The sequence below is a fragment of the Cimex lectularius genome, unplaced genomic scaffold (assembly GCF_000648675.2).
Source record: "Cimex lectularius strain Harlan isolate CLEC.00 unplaced genomic scaffold, Clec_2.1 scaffold88, whole genome shotgun sequence".
In the NCBI taxonomy this organism is placed as follows: domain Eukaryota; kingdom Metazoa; phylum Arthropoda; class Insecta; order Hemiptera; family Cimicidae; genus Cimex; species Cimex lectularius.
This window is the reverse complement of record NW_019392660.1, coordinates 754,454-771,732: the sequence shown is the minus strand read 5'-3', so window position 1 is coordinate 771,732 and position 17,279 is coordinate 754,454. Positions and strand designations below refer to the sequence as shown.

General features: G+C 33.7%; 1 protein-coding gene across 1 annotated transcript in view; it reads left to right on the top strand.

The window, feature by feature from the left end:
* LOC106668015 (cadherin-related tumor suppressor) overlaps nt 1-17,279 on the top strand; it is a 300,741-nt gene that overhangs the window by 205,323 nt on the left and 78,139 nt on the right. The window contains exon 4 of the mRNA XM_014396378.2: nt 15,702-16,007. Coding sequence (XP_014251864.1) covers nt 15,702-16,007 — 306 coding nt within the window. The remainder of the gene's footprint in view (nt 1-15,701; nt 16,008-17,279) is intronic.

The following is a 17,279-nucleotide window of genomic DNA, read 5'->3' as shown; positions in this document are numbered from 1 at the left end:
GGAGGCAGTTTAATGATAACTCTTTACTATCGTATATCAGGTGGAAGTAGTCTTCACCAACTTTGTTTATAGCCGCTGACGGCTGGGGAAAAAAAATTAGAAAGAGGCAGAGCCCGAAAAGAAGTCGAGTTTAACGGCGATCGGTCGAAAGTTTTGAGGATGATTAGGGCGTTCCCATCCAACGGACCACAACCGACAACGACCATTTTAACATCGCCTGTTATGGTTATGATACAAACACTTTTTCTATAAAAAAAAAACAAAGTACCACATCCAAGTAATAAATTTAAGGTGAAACGATAAGATAATTCACTGTGATTCAGAAAATCAAAAGCTTATTATACAGTGCCCTGTGAACAGACGTCAATACTTCAGCAGGTTATCCTACATTGGAACCTGAAGTTCATATTCTTGAATAATCCGAGCTTGACATACTTTATTTTTACATAAAAAACATCTCCAGGAAATTAAAGATGTCAGGCTCAGAATTCTTCAAAATGTGGACATGATGAAAATTTAATTTTTTTTTTTTTTGGCCCTTTTTGTTTTTTCTCATGTCCAACATTGTACTAGAAACTCTTTTTTTTACTAAAATTCAACTCTGTCAAACTTACATTAAACAGTTGGATTACTAATTGATATGTGGCGTTGCCCAAATTTTCCTTTCGTTGCTTTAGCTTATATACAGGGTGTCCCAAGAACGAACGTAAATTCTGCAAGCTATTGGAACCTAAAGTCTACCTTCTTGAATAATCCGAACCTGACATAATTTATTTTTAGATGCAAAATATGTTCAAGAAATAAACGATTTCAGGCCTAGTATTCTTCAAAAAGTGGACATTATAAACACTTAATTTTTTGTAGCTTTTTTTTCTCATGTAGAGTAAACAGTTGGATTACTAATTGACATGTGGCGTTGCCCAAATTTTCCTTTCGTTGCTTGAGCTTATATACAGGGTGTCCCAAGGACGAACGTAAATTCTGCAAGTTATCTACATTGGAACCTGAAGTCTATTTTCTTGAATAATCCGAACCTGACATAATTTATTTTTAGATGCAAAAAATGTTCAAGAAATAAACGATGTCAGGCTTAGTATTCTTCAAAATGTGGACATTATAAACATTTAATTTTTTGGAGCTTTTTCCTTATGTCCAATTTTGTAATAGCAACTTTTTTTCTTAATCCGAGCTTGTCATACTTTACTTTTTACATAAAAAAAGCTTCAAGAAATAACAATGTCAGGCTCAGCACTCTGCGAAATGTGGACATGATGAACATTTAATTGTTTTTGGTCCTTTTTCTTTTTTCCTCATGTCCAACATTGTACTAGAAGCGATTTTTTTTAAATAAAATTCAACTCTGTTAAATTTGCGGTAGACAGTTGGATTACTAATTGATATGTGGCGTTGCCCAAATTTTCCTTTCTTTACTTGAGCTTATATACAGGGTGTCCCGTGGCAGGCGTCAATACGTCAGCAGATTATCCTACATTGGAACCTGAAGTCAATATTCTTGAATAATCCGAGCCTAACATAATTTATTTTCGATTTTAAAAAAAGCTTCAAGAAATAAACGATGTCAGGCTTAGTATTTTTCAAAAAGGTGGACATTATGAACTTTAACTTTTTGGAGCTTTTTGTTTCTTTTCTCATGTCCAACTTTGTACTAGAAACACTTTTTTTTAACTAAAATTTCCAGTAAACAGTTTGATTACTTGTTGATTTGAGCTCTGCTTGAGCTTATATAAGGGTATCCTGAGAACAAACGCAAATTCAGCAAGTTATTCCATATGACCAATGTTCATGCCAATGGACGAAAATTTTTTATTGACCAAAGTCTGATTCACAATTTTATTCCAGAATGGAAGTTTTAATATCAATGGCTACAATTACATTACTAATTACAAAATACCTCAAATAATATGATCCCTAATTCATATCAGGTGTTGCCCAAGTTTCCTTCAGAAGTTTCAACTTATATACAGGGTGTCTTGTAATCAAACGGAATTTATTTTTATGTTAATTGTAAGTTTTCTTTTCAGGTTTAATATTTTGTTATGCAGATACTTCAGGTCTGATGCTCAATTTTATTCCAGTTACTTTAATCTCCCACAAACTTTTTCCATAAAGTCCACCATACCTCAGGAAATGGTAGACTTACGGTAAATTAAATTACACCGATGGAAAGAGCTTTAAAAATCTACGAGAGTGAATTTTTTTAAATTGTAACATCAACAAAAATCAAATGCTTAAAACATCGACTTTATTAATCCATACTTATAAGTGCATATTTTTTGAAACCTGCTTCTTGGTTCTCAGGTTCAATTTTGTAACAAAAAATGTCTTTTTCTTTACCTTTAATTAGATTTTTAGTAGACGTTTTAAAATCTTAATGAGTATTTTTTTAACAGTTTTATAATCGAAAAAGCCAATTTTTAGCAATTTATACTATGATGATGAAGGAAAAGTCCCCTTTAAGAAATTAGGTATTCATTAGTAAAAGCAACTATTTTTAAGCGCTATATAAAGTATACAAACCACCAAAAACGAAAAAGAATAGAAAATGTACCTACACATATATGGTAAAAAACAAAAACAAAATTTAAAACGTTTAATTAAATTAATTATTCTTTCCATATAAGGTCTTGGTTGAGATAAAAAAAATCAGTGTCACTAGCGGGATTCGAACCCATGACCTTATTTAGCGGCGAATTTAGCCGAAGATCGAGGGTTCGAATCCTGCTCGTGACATTGACTTTTTTATCTCAACCAAGACCTTACATGGAAAGGATAATTAAGTGAAAGATGTTATTTGGCCAATTGACCACTGAAACGTAAATGAGTTAAATTAAGTGTTCACCTTTTGGAAGAATGGAAGCCCGACAGATTTTGAACTTGTAATTTAATTGTATTTGGAAAATTTTTGTTTTTTCTAGAATTCAGTTTATAAATATTCAATTTTTTTATGAAATATTATATTAATATCATAACTTCTGCACCTCTTCCTGAGTAGGTCCTGTGCTCCCGTTATTTATAACTCACTGGACGTTGCTAATCAACTACCAAAGCCTTGCCGCGATTATTTAGTGCAGGATATTGCTTGGGGCTTTTCCTGTCCTAGCTGGAAGAATCTGCACCTACATAGACCTTCACAAAAACATAAAATGTGCCCTGCGGTCTCCTCCTCTTCCTGGCAGTATCTGCACAGTGTTTCTTCCGGTCCATGTGCTTTCTTAGGTGGCACTGCCCTGACAGGAGTCAAAACATAATCCTGGTTCGGTTAGGGTTGCCTTCCAGTAATTATTTTGTAAGTTTTGCGGATGGTATTGTCCCATCAGGTTTTGGATTCATTAAGGATCCATTTTAAGATGTATCCTCTTTTGTGCAAAGCAAAAAAGTAGGGTAAAAGATATTAAACTTCAATTTTTTTCTTTACTTTTTGGTGGGATTTCCTATTGGCTGCTTGGTTTTAAGCGTAGCAGTAGTGATAAGTGGATTTCTTCCTTTTTTTAATTTACGATTTGCACGTTTTTTAAATCAATCCGGTTCAGACAGGAAATCGATAGTTCCTTTAAGGTATTCATGTTAATTAAACCTTTCAGTGTATTTTATTTCTATGTTAACGTTGCATATTTCAAACTGGATTCCAGATGGATGTCGATGGTGAAATTCTCTGCATTTACCAGTAAAGGTTCACAGTAAATCCTTCTAGGAGAAAATGTCTCGGCTAGGTTAAAGTGAGCAATGATTACTATGTAAATTCTTTCCATCTCCTTCCTTAAAAGACTAAAAGTGAATGGTTAATTGGCGGGGAGGCCGGAAAGGAGGAGCGGGTCCGTTTGAGCCGGAGGTGATCGTTCTGGAAATTCGTCAGTCACGGAAACACTCGAGGGTTTGCGATAAATAACCAAGTTTCAAAAGTTTGAGGTGAAACGGTTATGAGGTTATTTTGCCACCGGTTTGACAATTTTCGCTATATCAACAAACAAATAATGGAAAAAATAAGATGAACTAGGTAGTCTTCATCATTGCTCCACTACAATGACAGACGTTTACACTTTATCAACAAATATAGCTGAAAACCTCGTGGTCGACTTTCAGCCACCAAGAGAGGTGGAACACCCATATTATCAATCTGATCCTCCTGCTGCCACAATGAGAAATATTTAAGCGCTGTTCTTATCCCTTATCTCGACTCATTCTTATTTTCCTTGGAGAGCAGATTCTCTGAGGATAATACTCCAGCTTTCTCAGTCCGGCGCGAGACCGTGGTCGTGCTAACAGTGCTGCCACGGTCACCGGACCGTGTTCGTCGGATTACTTGTTGATATTTTAGTTTCACGGCCTTACATGAATGACTATTATCCTTAAACTCGACTCATTCTTCTTTTCCTTGTAGAGCAGATTCTCTGAGGATAACACTCCAGCCTTTTTTCTTTTATCTCTGCATCTGTATTTGACGCTCAAGTTTTCATTTAAGGAGTTAGAAGAAAAAATTACAAAGTTCGATGATTTTTATGAGTTGAGGAACTTCAATCTGAGGCTGAACTTTGGTACGGCAATTGGCAGGAGTAGAGAGATCCTTTGAGGTCGATTCACGCACACCAGTAACGTCAAAGTGCTGTGACCGGTAGTTCGTACGGCTGGTATGAAAATATTCTTCTCGGAAACTGAACGGCTTTGTTCAAACTGGTCCGGCGCGAGACCGTGGCCGTGCCAGCAGTGATGCCGCGGTCACTGGACCGTGATCGTCGGATTTCTGTTGACGATATTTTACAGTTTTCATGGCCGTACATGAATGACTATTATCCCTTATCTCGACTCGTTCTTATTTTCCTTGGATTCTCAGAGGATAACACTCCAGCCTTCTTTCTTTTATCTCTGCATCTGTACCTGATGCTCAAGTTTAAATGTAAGGAGTTAGAAGAAAAAATCACAAAGTTCGATGATTTTTATGAGTTGAGGAACTTCGATCTGAGGCTGAACTTTGGAACAACAATTGGAAGGAGACGGGAGGTCCTTTGAGGTCGATTCACGCACACCAGTAGAGTCACAGTGCCGTTACCGGCATTTTGTCATCCGGCGCGACACCGTGGCCGTGCCAACAGTGCTGCCGCCGTCACCAGACCGTGATTGTCGGATTTCTTGTTGACGGTAATTTACTGTTTTCACGGCCGTACAGGAATGATTGTTATCCCTTATCTCGACTCATTCTTATTTTCCTTGAAAAGCAGATTCTCCAGATTCCACCCTTCTCTTTTTTTGAGGTAGATTCACTCACACCAGTAACATCACAGTGCCGTTATCGGTATTTGTCGTCCGGTGCGATAACGTGGCCGTGCCAACTGTGCTGCCGCAACAGATATTTTACTGTTTTCACGTCCGTACATGAATGACGATAAATTCGTTGAGTTTGAGCGAAATAATCCTGTGTTTGATCAGGCAAATTCAAAATATATGGATTATTTTTTTTTTATTAATTCATTTATTTACAACTTCACTTTAAATATGCAACCGGTAAAAATATAGAAATTGTTATTGCAAACAAGGTTGTATGCACGGACACATAAATGGGCATGTTAGGCATGAACGGCGTCCATCCAGTGGTGGGAGTCGTTGGTTCAACAACTTGACAACTTTGTCGATGCGACGACTAAGTTGTCGCGTGGCCAACGTCGCTTCAGGTTCTCTAATAATCAAGCCTAAGCATGGTGACTTCTAATTATATACCTATCTTCCCCCCCCCCTTATAACAAGATCCTGCGTATTCTGCGTACGTCCTTGAATCTGATAAATAAAAGACAACTGTCGAGAGAAATAATAAATCGTGGTGGCGTATTTAACCAGGCTTGAGTTTTTCGTCTTGAAGGTAAGCTATAAATATTTCCCGACGCGAATTTTCGTGTCCAGGGCCGACGGACCCCGGTTTCGGTGTGGGGGCCAGTCTCTGGAAAATGGACGCTCGTATTTCAAAAAACAACTTAATGCGTTTCTTGTTTCAAGTTGACAACTGTGAGCCCCGGCGGGAGATTAATGTCCACCGTCAGAAACAGGATCCTCGGGTCATTGTGAGAAACTATCCTCTGAGTATGACAGACTCAACGCAGACCTATTCATCTAGTACAAAACCACGGTTAATCAACTCTCCAACTATTTTTAGACAGTTTAGATTTTTTTAAATTAAAGTTTTAAGACCTTTGCACAACAAACTATAAACGATGTAGTTTACATAAAAATTACATTATTAAGGTTAAAGTCAATTTTCCCTAAAAGTTTTCTTCCGTTATATCAGCAATAGGTTTTTAATTTTTTGGGTACAGTGAATTTTCTATTTCACCTTAAATCTATCTTTTTTAATTGCTCAATATAATTACTAAAAAATTTAATTAATTTAAAAATAAAACATTTTGATTACTGATTTGTATCGGGGTTATCAAAATGTTCCTGTAAACAGTTTTTACATAGGGTTGATGTCCCGTGAATCAGTTCTTCAGTAGGTTATTCTACGTATCAAATTGGACTAAAAAGTCCCTGTTGTCCAAAGCCTGATTTTCGAGTGTATCTGAGGTGTTTCACCTTTCAGGTTACTTCAACTCTTCACAACTACATTCCATAAAATCCACAGTATTAAATGAAATATGGGCACTCTCACTACGACACGCAAGAATGGCACAGTTACACAGAAGACAAACACTTTGAGCCCTGAAGATGATCTCAATAAAGATCGAAGCGTTGGCACGATAAAGAAAATGTTTTTCTGATACCTACATCACACCAGACAGCACCTCACGATTTCTGAATAATTAAAATTCCAGATGAGGATCTGCAAGAACATAGTCTTGGGATAAAAAAACTCTTTCATCAGAGAATAGGACCGGAAAAACACAAAAGGATGAACACAGTGAATTTATGTTGAACCAACCCTCACCAGCACTGGCAAACTCCTAAATACTAAAACATCTACAAGGCATATTCAATGATCTGCAGATTATGAATTGATGAGGAAGGGACAGCCTAGTATTATCATGGAATGGAGATAATCTGAGATACAAAGAAAACTCAAAGAAAGGGGTTGTAGCAACAACAATGACCTAGCGCACCATAGAAGGATCGAATCGATTGCACTGGACTAAGGAACTCGGAAAGTACAATAAACCAGAAGTCCGGACGGCATGTGAAACAAAAATCCCCCCCATCCAAGTATACTTCACCATCATCAATTTTACATTTTAAAAAATCACTCAGGAGACAAACTTTTACGAGTTTCTATGTTCATGTTTTAAGTTTAAGTAAGATTTTCTTGTGCAAATACTAAAGATCTGGCGACCCCTACCAATGAGCTATAAGCAGAAGGACTTAATTTCTCAATTAATATAAAGTGAACAAAAAAGACGTTAGTACAAAACTAAATACCGGGAAAAATGATTCCAAATATTAACTTAAATTTTCAAAACCTCAATTAAAAAAAGTAATTAAAGTGAAAGAAAAAAGACTTTTAATTACAATATTGAACATAAAGTTTTCAAAAACACCCTGTAAGGCTTGGATTCTTGAAGAAAGTAGAAATTTTGAACATTGATTTTGGAAGTTTTTTTTTTCAAGGTTAAAATTATAAAACAGAACTGACCTCTCTCGTTAAGAACTTTTAAGCCCAATTCGACATTTAGGATTAAGCACTGAAATGTTGATGTTTGTTTGATGGACACCCTGTATATAAGCTGAAACGGAAGTAAAATTTGGGCAACATCTGATATCAATTAATCAAAATTTGATAGATGGACTTGTCATTTAAAGAAAATAATTAAAGTAATAAACAGTAAACAAAAAAGACTTGTTAGTACAAAATTGAACATAGGAAAAAACAATAAGCTTCTAAAAATAAACGATTTCAGGCTTGGGTTGTTCAAGAAGGTGAACATTTTGTACATTTTTCTATTTGGAAATTCTTTGCTTTTTCAAGATTGCAATTTTTTTTAAATAATCACATTCGTAGATTTTTTTCTTTTCATTGGTACTGAAATTTTGAACATTTGACTTTTGGAAGCTTTTTGTACAAAAACTTTCTCGTAGATTTTTTCAATTCTCTTTCCATCGGTGTAATCAAATTTTCTGGAAGTTTAACTTTTCACGTGATACTGGAGACTTTATGAAATAAAATTGTGAAGGATTAAAATAACCTGAAAAGTGAAATGTCTCGAACACAATTGGGTCTTTTTGTCTAACTGTACATGTAGAATAACCTCGAATAACCTAAAAATAACCAAACTAATAAAAAGTAAAAAAAATACTTGTTAGTTCAAAATTGAACGTTAGAAAAAATAAAAAGTTAATAAAAGTAAACTAGGATTATTGAAGAATGTAGACATTTTGAACATTTGATTTTTGGAAGCTTTTTGTTTTCCCAATGATACAATTTAAAAACAATACTCACTCTAGTAGATTCAATGCTTTCTCCGTTGGTGTAGTCAAATTTACTGTGGGTTTATCATTTTATTAGATACTGGAAACTTTATGGAGTTGTGAAAGATTAAAGTAACCTGAAAAATAAAATATTTTTAATACTATTGAGAATCAGATTTTGGAAAATAAAAACTTTTTAGTCCAATTTGACATGTGGGATTATCTCGTGAAATATTGACATTTGTTCTCGGGACACCCTGTTCATAAGTTCAAAAGCAGAAGGAATATTTCACCTGATATCAATTAGTAACGAAAATCTTCACTGCAAATTTGAAAGATTTGAATTGTAGCCATTAAGATATCAAAACTTCCATTAAAAATAACTAAAGTAAAAAAAAGGAAATAAAAGTATTTTTAGTAAAATGCATAAAAACAAAACAGAAAGCTTACAAAAGTAAACTATGTCAGACTTGGATTCTTCACGAAGGGAGACATTTCGATTTGATTTTTTGGAAGATTTTTGTTTTTCCAATGTTACAATTAAAAAAAAATTCTCATGGATTTTTCAACGCTCTTTCCATCGGTGTTCAAATTTTCTGTAATTTTATCATTTTATTGGATACTGGAGACTTTATGGATTCGTGAAAAATTAAAGGTTACCTAAAAAATAAAATATCTCGAATACTATTGAGAATTTGGGAAAACAAGGCGTTTTTAGCCCAATTTTACATGTAGGATTAGCACGTGAAATATTGACGTCTGTCCTCGAGACACCCTGTATATAAGCTCAAAAACAGAAGGAATATTTCGCCTGATATCAATTAGTAATGAAAATATTTATTGTTAATTTGAAAAGGTTGAATTGTAGTAATTAAAACATCAAAAATTCCATTAAAAAAACCAAAGTAATAAAAAGTAAACAGCAAGCGTCGAAAAGTTTTCGACGCGTTTGCCATCGGTGTAATTAAATTTGCTATAAATTTAACATTTTACGAGATCTGGAAAAATAATGGCATAAAGTTGTAAAAGATTAAAATAACTTAAAGGTCAAATATCTCCAATACAATTGAGATTTTTGACAATAAGGACTTTTTAGTCCAATTTTACATGGAGGAAAATTTTCAATCTTTAAATATTGAAGTCTATTCACGGAGCTATAATGAAATATTAAACATAAAAATAAAATCCATATTATTTCGCGGTCCGATTGACCAAATAAATGAAAAAGTTTGTGTCACGAGAGGGGTCAAGATAGCTTAAGTGGTAGAGCGGCGGCGTATTGAGCCGAAGGTCGTGGGTTCGAATCCCGCTCGTGACACTGACTTTTTCATTTCAACCAATACCTTACATAAAGATTAATTAATTGATAAAAATAAAAGTTAAAATTAACAAAATAAACCTGTTTTGGTGTTTGCTACAAAGACGAAATCCTCGGTGTTAGGCCTATAAAGCAAACGCCTACTTCTATTGTATACAGAGACCTTTTAATTAAATACCAAGATATAACGATAGAAACTTGAATAAAATTAAACGAACGGTCTAATCATAGGGCCGTTACAAATAGACTAATTAAACCTCTTGCATTATGTTAATATTGAAATAATGCTAGCCGAATATTGTTTATTCCGTTGGCATACGCTACCTTTCAATTGTTTAAGACCATTATAAATATTTATTAAGTGTTGAATTGAAAATTTGACTTATCTCGAATCTCTCAGGGCTGGGTTATAATTGAACAATACATAATCAACAATCGATTTAAAAATTATAAACGGTATGAATATAAGAACACTGTGTAAAGTATTTTTTTATTATTACTATTCATTTTTAATGGCGTTATAACGCCTTAACATTTAAACCATTAGTTTGTCAATTTTTCTGCTTTATTGTCTCTCTTTTTATGTGATTTGTTAATTTTTCCTTCTTTTTTCACTTTTTCTCGATTTAACATAAAAATTCTGTAATAATAATATATACTTTATTGCAAAAAAGTTATAAACATTACATAATATGTAATATAAAAAATATAACCTCTAAGCCTCTGTACAGGTTACATTCGCAATTTTCACACGAACAATGAAAGTCCAACAACTTTTTTCTACCATATTCTAAAATTCGTGACTTCTCGGTTTCCTCATTCATGGTGAAAAGTATGTTTTGTATCACCATCCGTCATCATTGATACCCCACTCAGTCGTAACATTAATAAATAATCGTAAATATTTTGTACAATTTTTCTGCTTTGGCTGTTGCTATGTTTATTGACTCTCTTTTTATGTGATTTGTTCATTTTTCCTTCTTTTTCATTTTTTCTCCACATAAAAATTCTGTAATAATAATATATACTTTATTGCAAAAAAGTTATAAACATTACATAATATGTAATATAAAAAATATAACCTCTAAGCCTCTGTACAGGTTACATTCACAATTTTCACACAAACAATGAAAGTCCAACAACTTTTTTCTACCATATTCTAAAATTCGTGACTTCTCGGTTTCCTCATTCATGGTGAAAAGTATGATTTGTATGACTATCTGTCATCAGTGATACCCCAGTCAGTCGTAATATTAATAAATAAAGGTCGTAAATATTTTGTACTATTTTTCTGCTTTGGTCGTTGCTATATTTATTGTCTATTTTTTATGTGATTTAACAAAAAAATTCTGTAATATAAATATATACTTTATTGCAAAAAAAATTTATAAAAATCACATAATATATAATATAAAGATACTTTATAGTATTTATTATGTAATTTTTATAACTTTTTGCAATAAATTATATATTTTTATTACTGAATTTTTCGGTTAAATGGATAATCGTTATATCTCTCGTTATATTAATTAGAAGGTCTCTGGATAAAATAGAAGTAGGCGTCTGCTTTATAGGCCTAACAACGAGGATTTCGTCTTTGAAGAAAAAAACCAAAATAGATTTTATTTTTATGTTAATTTTAACTTGTATTTTTAGGTTTAATATTTTATTATAGCCCTGTGAATAGACTTCAATATTTAACAATCTAATCCTACATGTGAAATTGGACTAAAAAGCCCTTATTGTTCAAAATTGTATTGGAGATATTTCACCTTTAATTTATTTTAATCTTTTACAACTTTATTCCAATAATTTTTCCAGTAACTCATTAAACGTTATATTTACGGCAAATTTAATTACACCGATGGAAAGAGCATTGAAAAATCTACGAAAATTTTTTTTTTAATTGTAACATTGGAAAAACAAAAATCTTCCGAAAAATCAAATACTCAAACTCCCTTTGTGAAGAGTACAAGTCTGACAGTTTACCTTTGTGTACCATATTCTAAAATTTGTGACTTCTCGGTTCCCTCATTCATCGTGAAAAGTATGTGGTGTATGACCTTGTGTCATCAATGATATCCCAGTCAATCGTAATATTAATAAATAATCGTCCTAAATATTTTGTACTATTTTGTCTGCTTTGGTTTTTGCTTTATTTATTATCTCTTTTTTTATATGGTTTGTTTCATTTTTCCCTCTTTTTCTCACTGACGCCTTTTTTTTCTCCATTTAACATGATAATTTATTGCAAAAAACATAATATATAATTTAAAGTAAATTTTCAGAGTCCGTCTTTGTTGCATTTGAGATGTAGAAGCACGTACGAAATTTGACGTAACATTAGCGAACCACCCTGTATAATTTTCTATTTGTTACAGTTATAAAAAGCATTAAGTAAAGTCATAAATGTTAAACAGTCAATGTTTCGATGTCATTATTTTTTCTGATCGTGTTCTCCCAATATTTTATGCATGCGTTTATTCAAATCGTTCTTTCCAAGATGGCCGTCCCGATATGTTTAATCGTACGTGGGCATTCCGTCTCCGGCCGGTGTTGACACGGACAGTACAAACTAATTTGATCATATTTAATAAACAAATAGTGTCGATTGTTTCCTTCTCGTCGTACACGGGACATTGAAGGAGTATAATTAATTTCGGAATTAACGACCACGAAGGCGGGAGGAACAATGGACCTTTTAATTACTTGTTTATGTGTATTATTAATTGATTGCTTCGGAATACGAAATTAGACGGGAGGAAATATTGATTCTTGCCTATGGAATATTAATCGTGTCTCTCTGACAATCAAACCAATACAACGTAGATTATTTCCCTTATAAGAATATTTTTAGAGACTTTATTAAACACGGATCTAAACCACGTGTTCGTAGCTGATTGATATATCCCACGTTACTTGGTTCCATATAGAGAGCGAGTAGAACCATAAGAGAATTGTGATTTACCACAGTATGGACTTGATAGGTCCCTTGTCCAAATTAATAAGTAATAAAAACAGCTTAAATGACTTTAATCGTACACAACAAAAATATCAAGCCCTTGCAAGTAACCTTTTCGAAGAAAAGTGTTCAATTTTTTTTTATTTCCTCAACATAAATCATGAAAGTCATATAAAGAAATCTTAAAATGCCACCAAGATTCAAAATTTATGTTGTCTTGGTTCAACCAGTTTGTCAAGGTTGGCCTATGCTCAACCTGTTTAACTATGTTTTCTATCTATTTTTATTTTTCGTCGTATGTATGATATTCCTTGGCTGTATGTAGAGAGCGAGTAGGACCTGAGAATTGTGCTTCAGCATCGAAGGGACTCCTTAAGTCCCTTTTTTCCAAATTTGTTTGGCTTACTTTACTGAAGAGTCTTTTGCTTTTTGTTAAGTTTTATATATCTAATCTCATTTAAGACTATCTTACTTACAAATTATTACAATTAATTAAGGTTTTTAGTTGTGATGAAAAAAAGTTAATGGCACGAGCGGGATTCGAACCCACGATCCTCGGCCAGATACGCCGCTGCTCTACCACTTGAGCTATCGTGACCTCGATCCACTCGGATATCAACTTCCTATCTCAACCCCCCCTTGTGGGTTTTCTCTTCTGGTGGGGTTGAGATAGGAAGTTGATGTCCGAGTGGATCGAGGTCACGATAGCTCAAGTGGTAGAGCAGCGGCGTATCTGGCCGAGGATCGTGGGTTCGAATCCCGCTCGTGCCATTAACTTTTTTTCATCTCAACTAAAAACCTTAATTAATTGTAATGATTTAATTCGTCAAGCGGATCACGAAATTAGTGAACTTACAAATTATTTTCTCGTCCTAACAAAAAAAACAAAAAAAACACGAATCGATTGATGTATCCCGAAACATCGAACTTTTGTAATGTTTGAAAACTTTTATGCAGCATTCCGTGGTTACATAAAGAGAGCGAGGCGAGTAGGACCAGCACAGCAGGTCTTCTTTAGTTCACTTTTTCAAATTTTTAGCCTACTTTACTGAAAGTGCCTTTGATTTAAGTTTTACATATCCCACCTTATTTAAGACTGTCTTACATATTATTTTCCTTTCTTAGGAAAAAAGACTGTATAATAACTTTTAAATGCATGCAGAACAAAGACAGAAACGAATATTTAAATAAAATTAAATGACTTAAATGACTAGGGTTAAATGACAAAAAGAGCAACCCTTGTAAATAAATTAAAAAATTTATTTGAAAGTAAAACCCATCATCACTTGGTTGTTTTAGGTCGATGATGTGAAAAATTTTTATCCTCAACCTAAATCAAGAAAGCCTAACATCCTAAAATGACTAATTGACAACTTACGAAAATCCGAAATTTTCTTGGTTCGTCCAATTTGTCAGGGTTGACCTGTGCTCAGCCTGTTAGCCTGTTCTGTTTTGCGATAAACGGTCTTTTGTTTTAGGGTAAGAATGTGAAAAAATGTTGGCATTTTTCATAATCCCAACCTAAATCAAGAAAAGGCATATTAAGAAAACCTAAAATCCTAAAATGACTACTTGACAACTTTCAAAAATCCAAAATTTTCTTGGTTCGTCCAATTTGTCAGGGTTGACCTGTGCTTAGTCTGTTGACCTGTTCTGTTTTGCAGTTAAAGCACCTCATTTTGAATAGATTCCGCTTCTTTTTTTCGGTCTTTTTTTTGGATATGTTTTTCTCAAGCAAAAATCACTTGGTTGTTTTAGGGTGAAGATGTGAAAAAATGTTGGCATTTTTTAATCTGAACCTAAATCAAGCAAGGCATATCAAGAGGCCTAAAACCCTGACATGACTACTTGACAATTTAGGAAAATCCAAAATTTCTCTTGTTTTGGTTCTGCCAATTTGTCAGAGTTGGCCTGTGCTCAGCCTGTTGAACAGTTCTGTTTTGCAGTTAAAGCACCTCACTTTGAATAGATTCTGATTCCTTTTTTCGGTCTTTTTTGGAGATGTTTTTTCTCATGCAAAACCCCTTGGTTGTTTTAGGGTGAGGATGTGAAAAAATGTCGGCAATTTTTATAATCCGAACGTAAATCGAGACAGGCATATCAACAAAGCCTAAAATCCTAAAATGACTACTTGACAACTTACGAAATTCCAAAATTTTTTTGGTTCGTCCAATTTGTCAGGGTTGACCTGTGCTCAGCCTGTTGACCTGTTCTGTTTTGCAGTTAAAGCACCTCACTTTGAATAGATTTCGTTTCCTTTTTTGCCCTTATTTTTTTAGACTTTTTTCAAGCAAAAACCACTTGATTGTTTACGGTGAGAATGTAAAAAAATGTCGGCATTTTTTATAATCCCAACCTAATCAAGAAAGGCATATCAAGAAAGCCTAAAATCCTAAAATGCCTACTTCACAACTTTCATAAAAATAAAAAAATAAAATTTCTATTGTTTCGGTTGAACCAGTTTGTCACAATAGGCCTCGGCTCACCCTGCTGAACTGATTTTTCGTTAAAGCCCCTCAATTTGAAAAAATTCCGGTACTTTTACTTTTTACTTTTTTTAATGTGTTGATTTTTTGGCGATTTCTTTTTTTGTCATCTAAGTAAGTATTTATTCCATTGATTAACTCATTAATTCCCTTTTTTCCAAATTTCTTTGGTATACTTTACTGAGAGAGTATTTTTGTTTACATTACTTTTTTTTTAGAAAAATTATACAGAGTACCTCAGGTTCAGCTCAACTTTAGAATTTCAAATACGACCATAACAGCCTGACACATCATTTTAAAGGTTTTTTTACGCTGGAAAAAATGGTGCAATCGGATTTTAAATTAAGGACAGTTGATAATTTGATTATTCATTTTAAAATTCCAATTTCGTTATTTCTATTAACTTTTTCAAATCGGTGTCGGTTGCGCTATAAATATAATTTACATTTAAATTAAAATGTTTAACAAATTCTGTGTTTTCGTGAGATTTGGGTGAAATTTTATTTATTTATTTATTTATTTATTTTTGTTTCAGATCCAAGTACGCGTCCTGGACAAAAACGACAGTCCTCCTTCTTTCGAAGGCATGCCGACGGAGTTCTCGGTGTCCGAAGAGCTCGGCGTGGGCGAGACGGTGGCCGAGGTGAAAGCCGTCGATCCGGACACGATCGGCCAGACGAGTTACAGCCTCGTCTCAGGTGGCGAGGGGAAGCTGACCGTCTCATCATCGGGGATGATAATCATCACAGAACCCCTGGACAGGGAGGCGAAGGACTCCTACAGCCTCAGGGTGAGGGCGACGGATGGTGTCCAGGCATCGCACACCCTCATCGCGATACACGTGAGTACGGAAGTGCACGATTACCCGGACGATGGCCGGTCCCAACTCCCATTGGCTCCCCTTTCATCCTCATTCCCTCCTTTTCGGGCAACTCCTCCTTCTAAATACATTCTCCTTCTTTTTTTTTGCCCCCGAAGGAAAAGATATTTATCAGATGAGACCTGTCATTTGTCATCAGTATAATATCGGCCTTGCTTCTTCACATGTGAAATTATACAAATTATACTTAATTTCTTTATAAAAACTACACCAATAACAAAAATTTCACGACCTCCACATTTAGCCCACTTTTCTATAATAAACAAAGTAAATAATTTGATAATATAGCAAAGTAGAACGATTGTTTTAACAATCTACCGCTTTCTTCATAAATCTACTAGTAGATCTTTAACTGTTCATTTTTGAGAAAATCCTTAAAAAGCAAAAAAAAAACAGCGTTAAATTTCCTTTAAGGGGGCCGAGGAATTTTATTCTAAGGGAAAAAGTGGTAACAGTGTCATAATGGGTTTAACCCAGGAATTCAAATTTTTTTCTTGTACAAAATTTATTTCCCAGCTTTAACTTAATGAAAAAACACAGAAAGGAAGAAAAATGAAACAAAACACATAAAAAGAGACAATAAACATAGAGAACAACCAAAACAGAAAAATTGGACACAATATCTCACTAAACACAGATTTAAACAACAAAAAAGAACAATACAGAAGTTGTAACACCCAACTTTAACTTAATAACAAAGCACAAAAAAAAACCAGCGTAAAAATAAAATAAAAATCATAAAAAAGTGACAATAAACTTAATGTACAACCAAATTAGGTTGAATTTGTCTCACATGAAAAGAAAAAAAATTCAATTTGAATCAATTTTTTAATTTCTTTTTGTTCTTATTTATTAGGTTAAAGTTGGGTTTTACATCTTCTGTATATTTCCATTTATGTTTTTTAGGTCTTGGTATAAAAAAGTCAGTGTCATCCCGCTCGTGACACAGACTTTTTTATCTCAACCAAGACCTTACATAAAAAGAATAATTAATTAGAAGAAGTTACATGGTCAATTAGACCATTAAAACATAAATGGATTAATATTTAATAGGTAAAAGAAGTACCTTCTGTATTTTTCTTTTTTTTTTATCAGTGTTTAGTGTAGGTAATTTGTCCACTTTTTCCAAATTGTTTGTTCTCTATGTTTATTGTCTCTTTTTTATGTGTTTTGTTTTTTTCTTTCTGTGCTTTTTAATTGCGTTTAAGTTGGTAAATAAATTTTCCCTAGGAC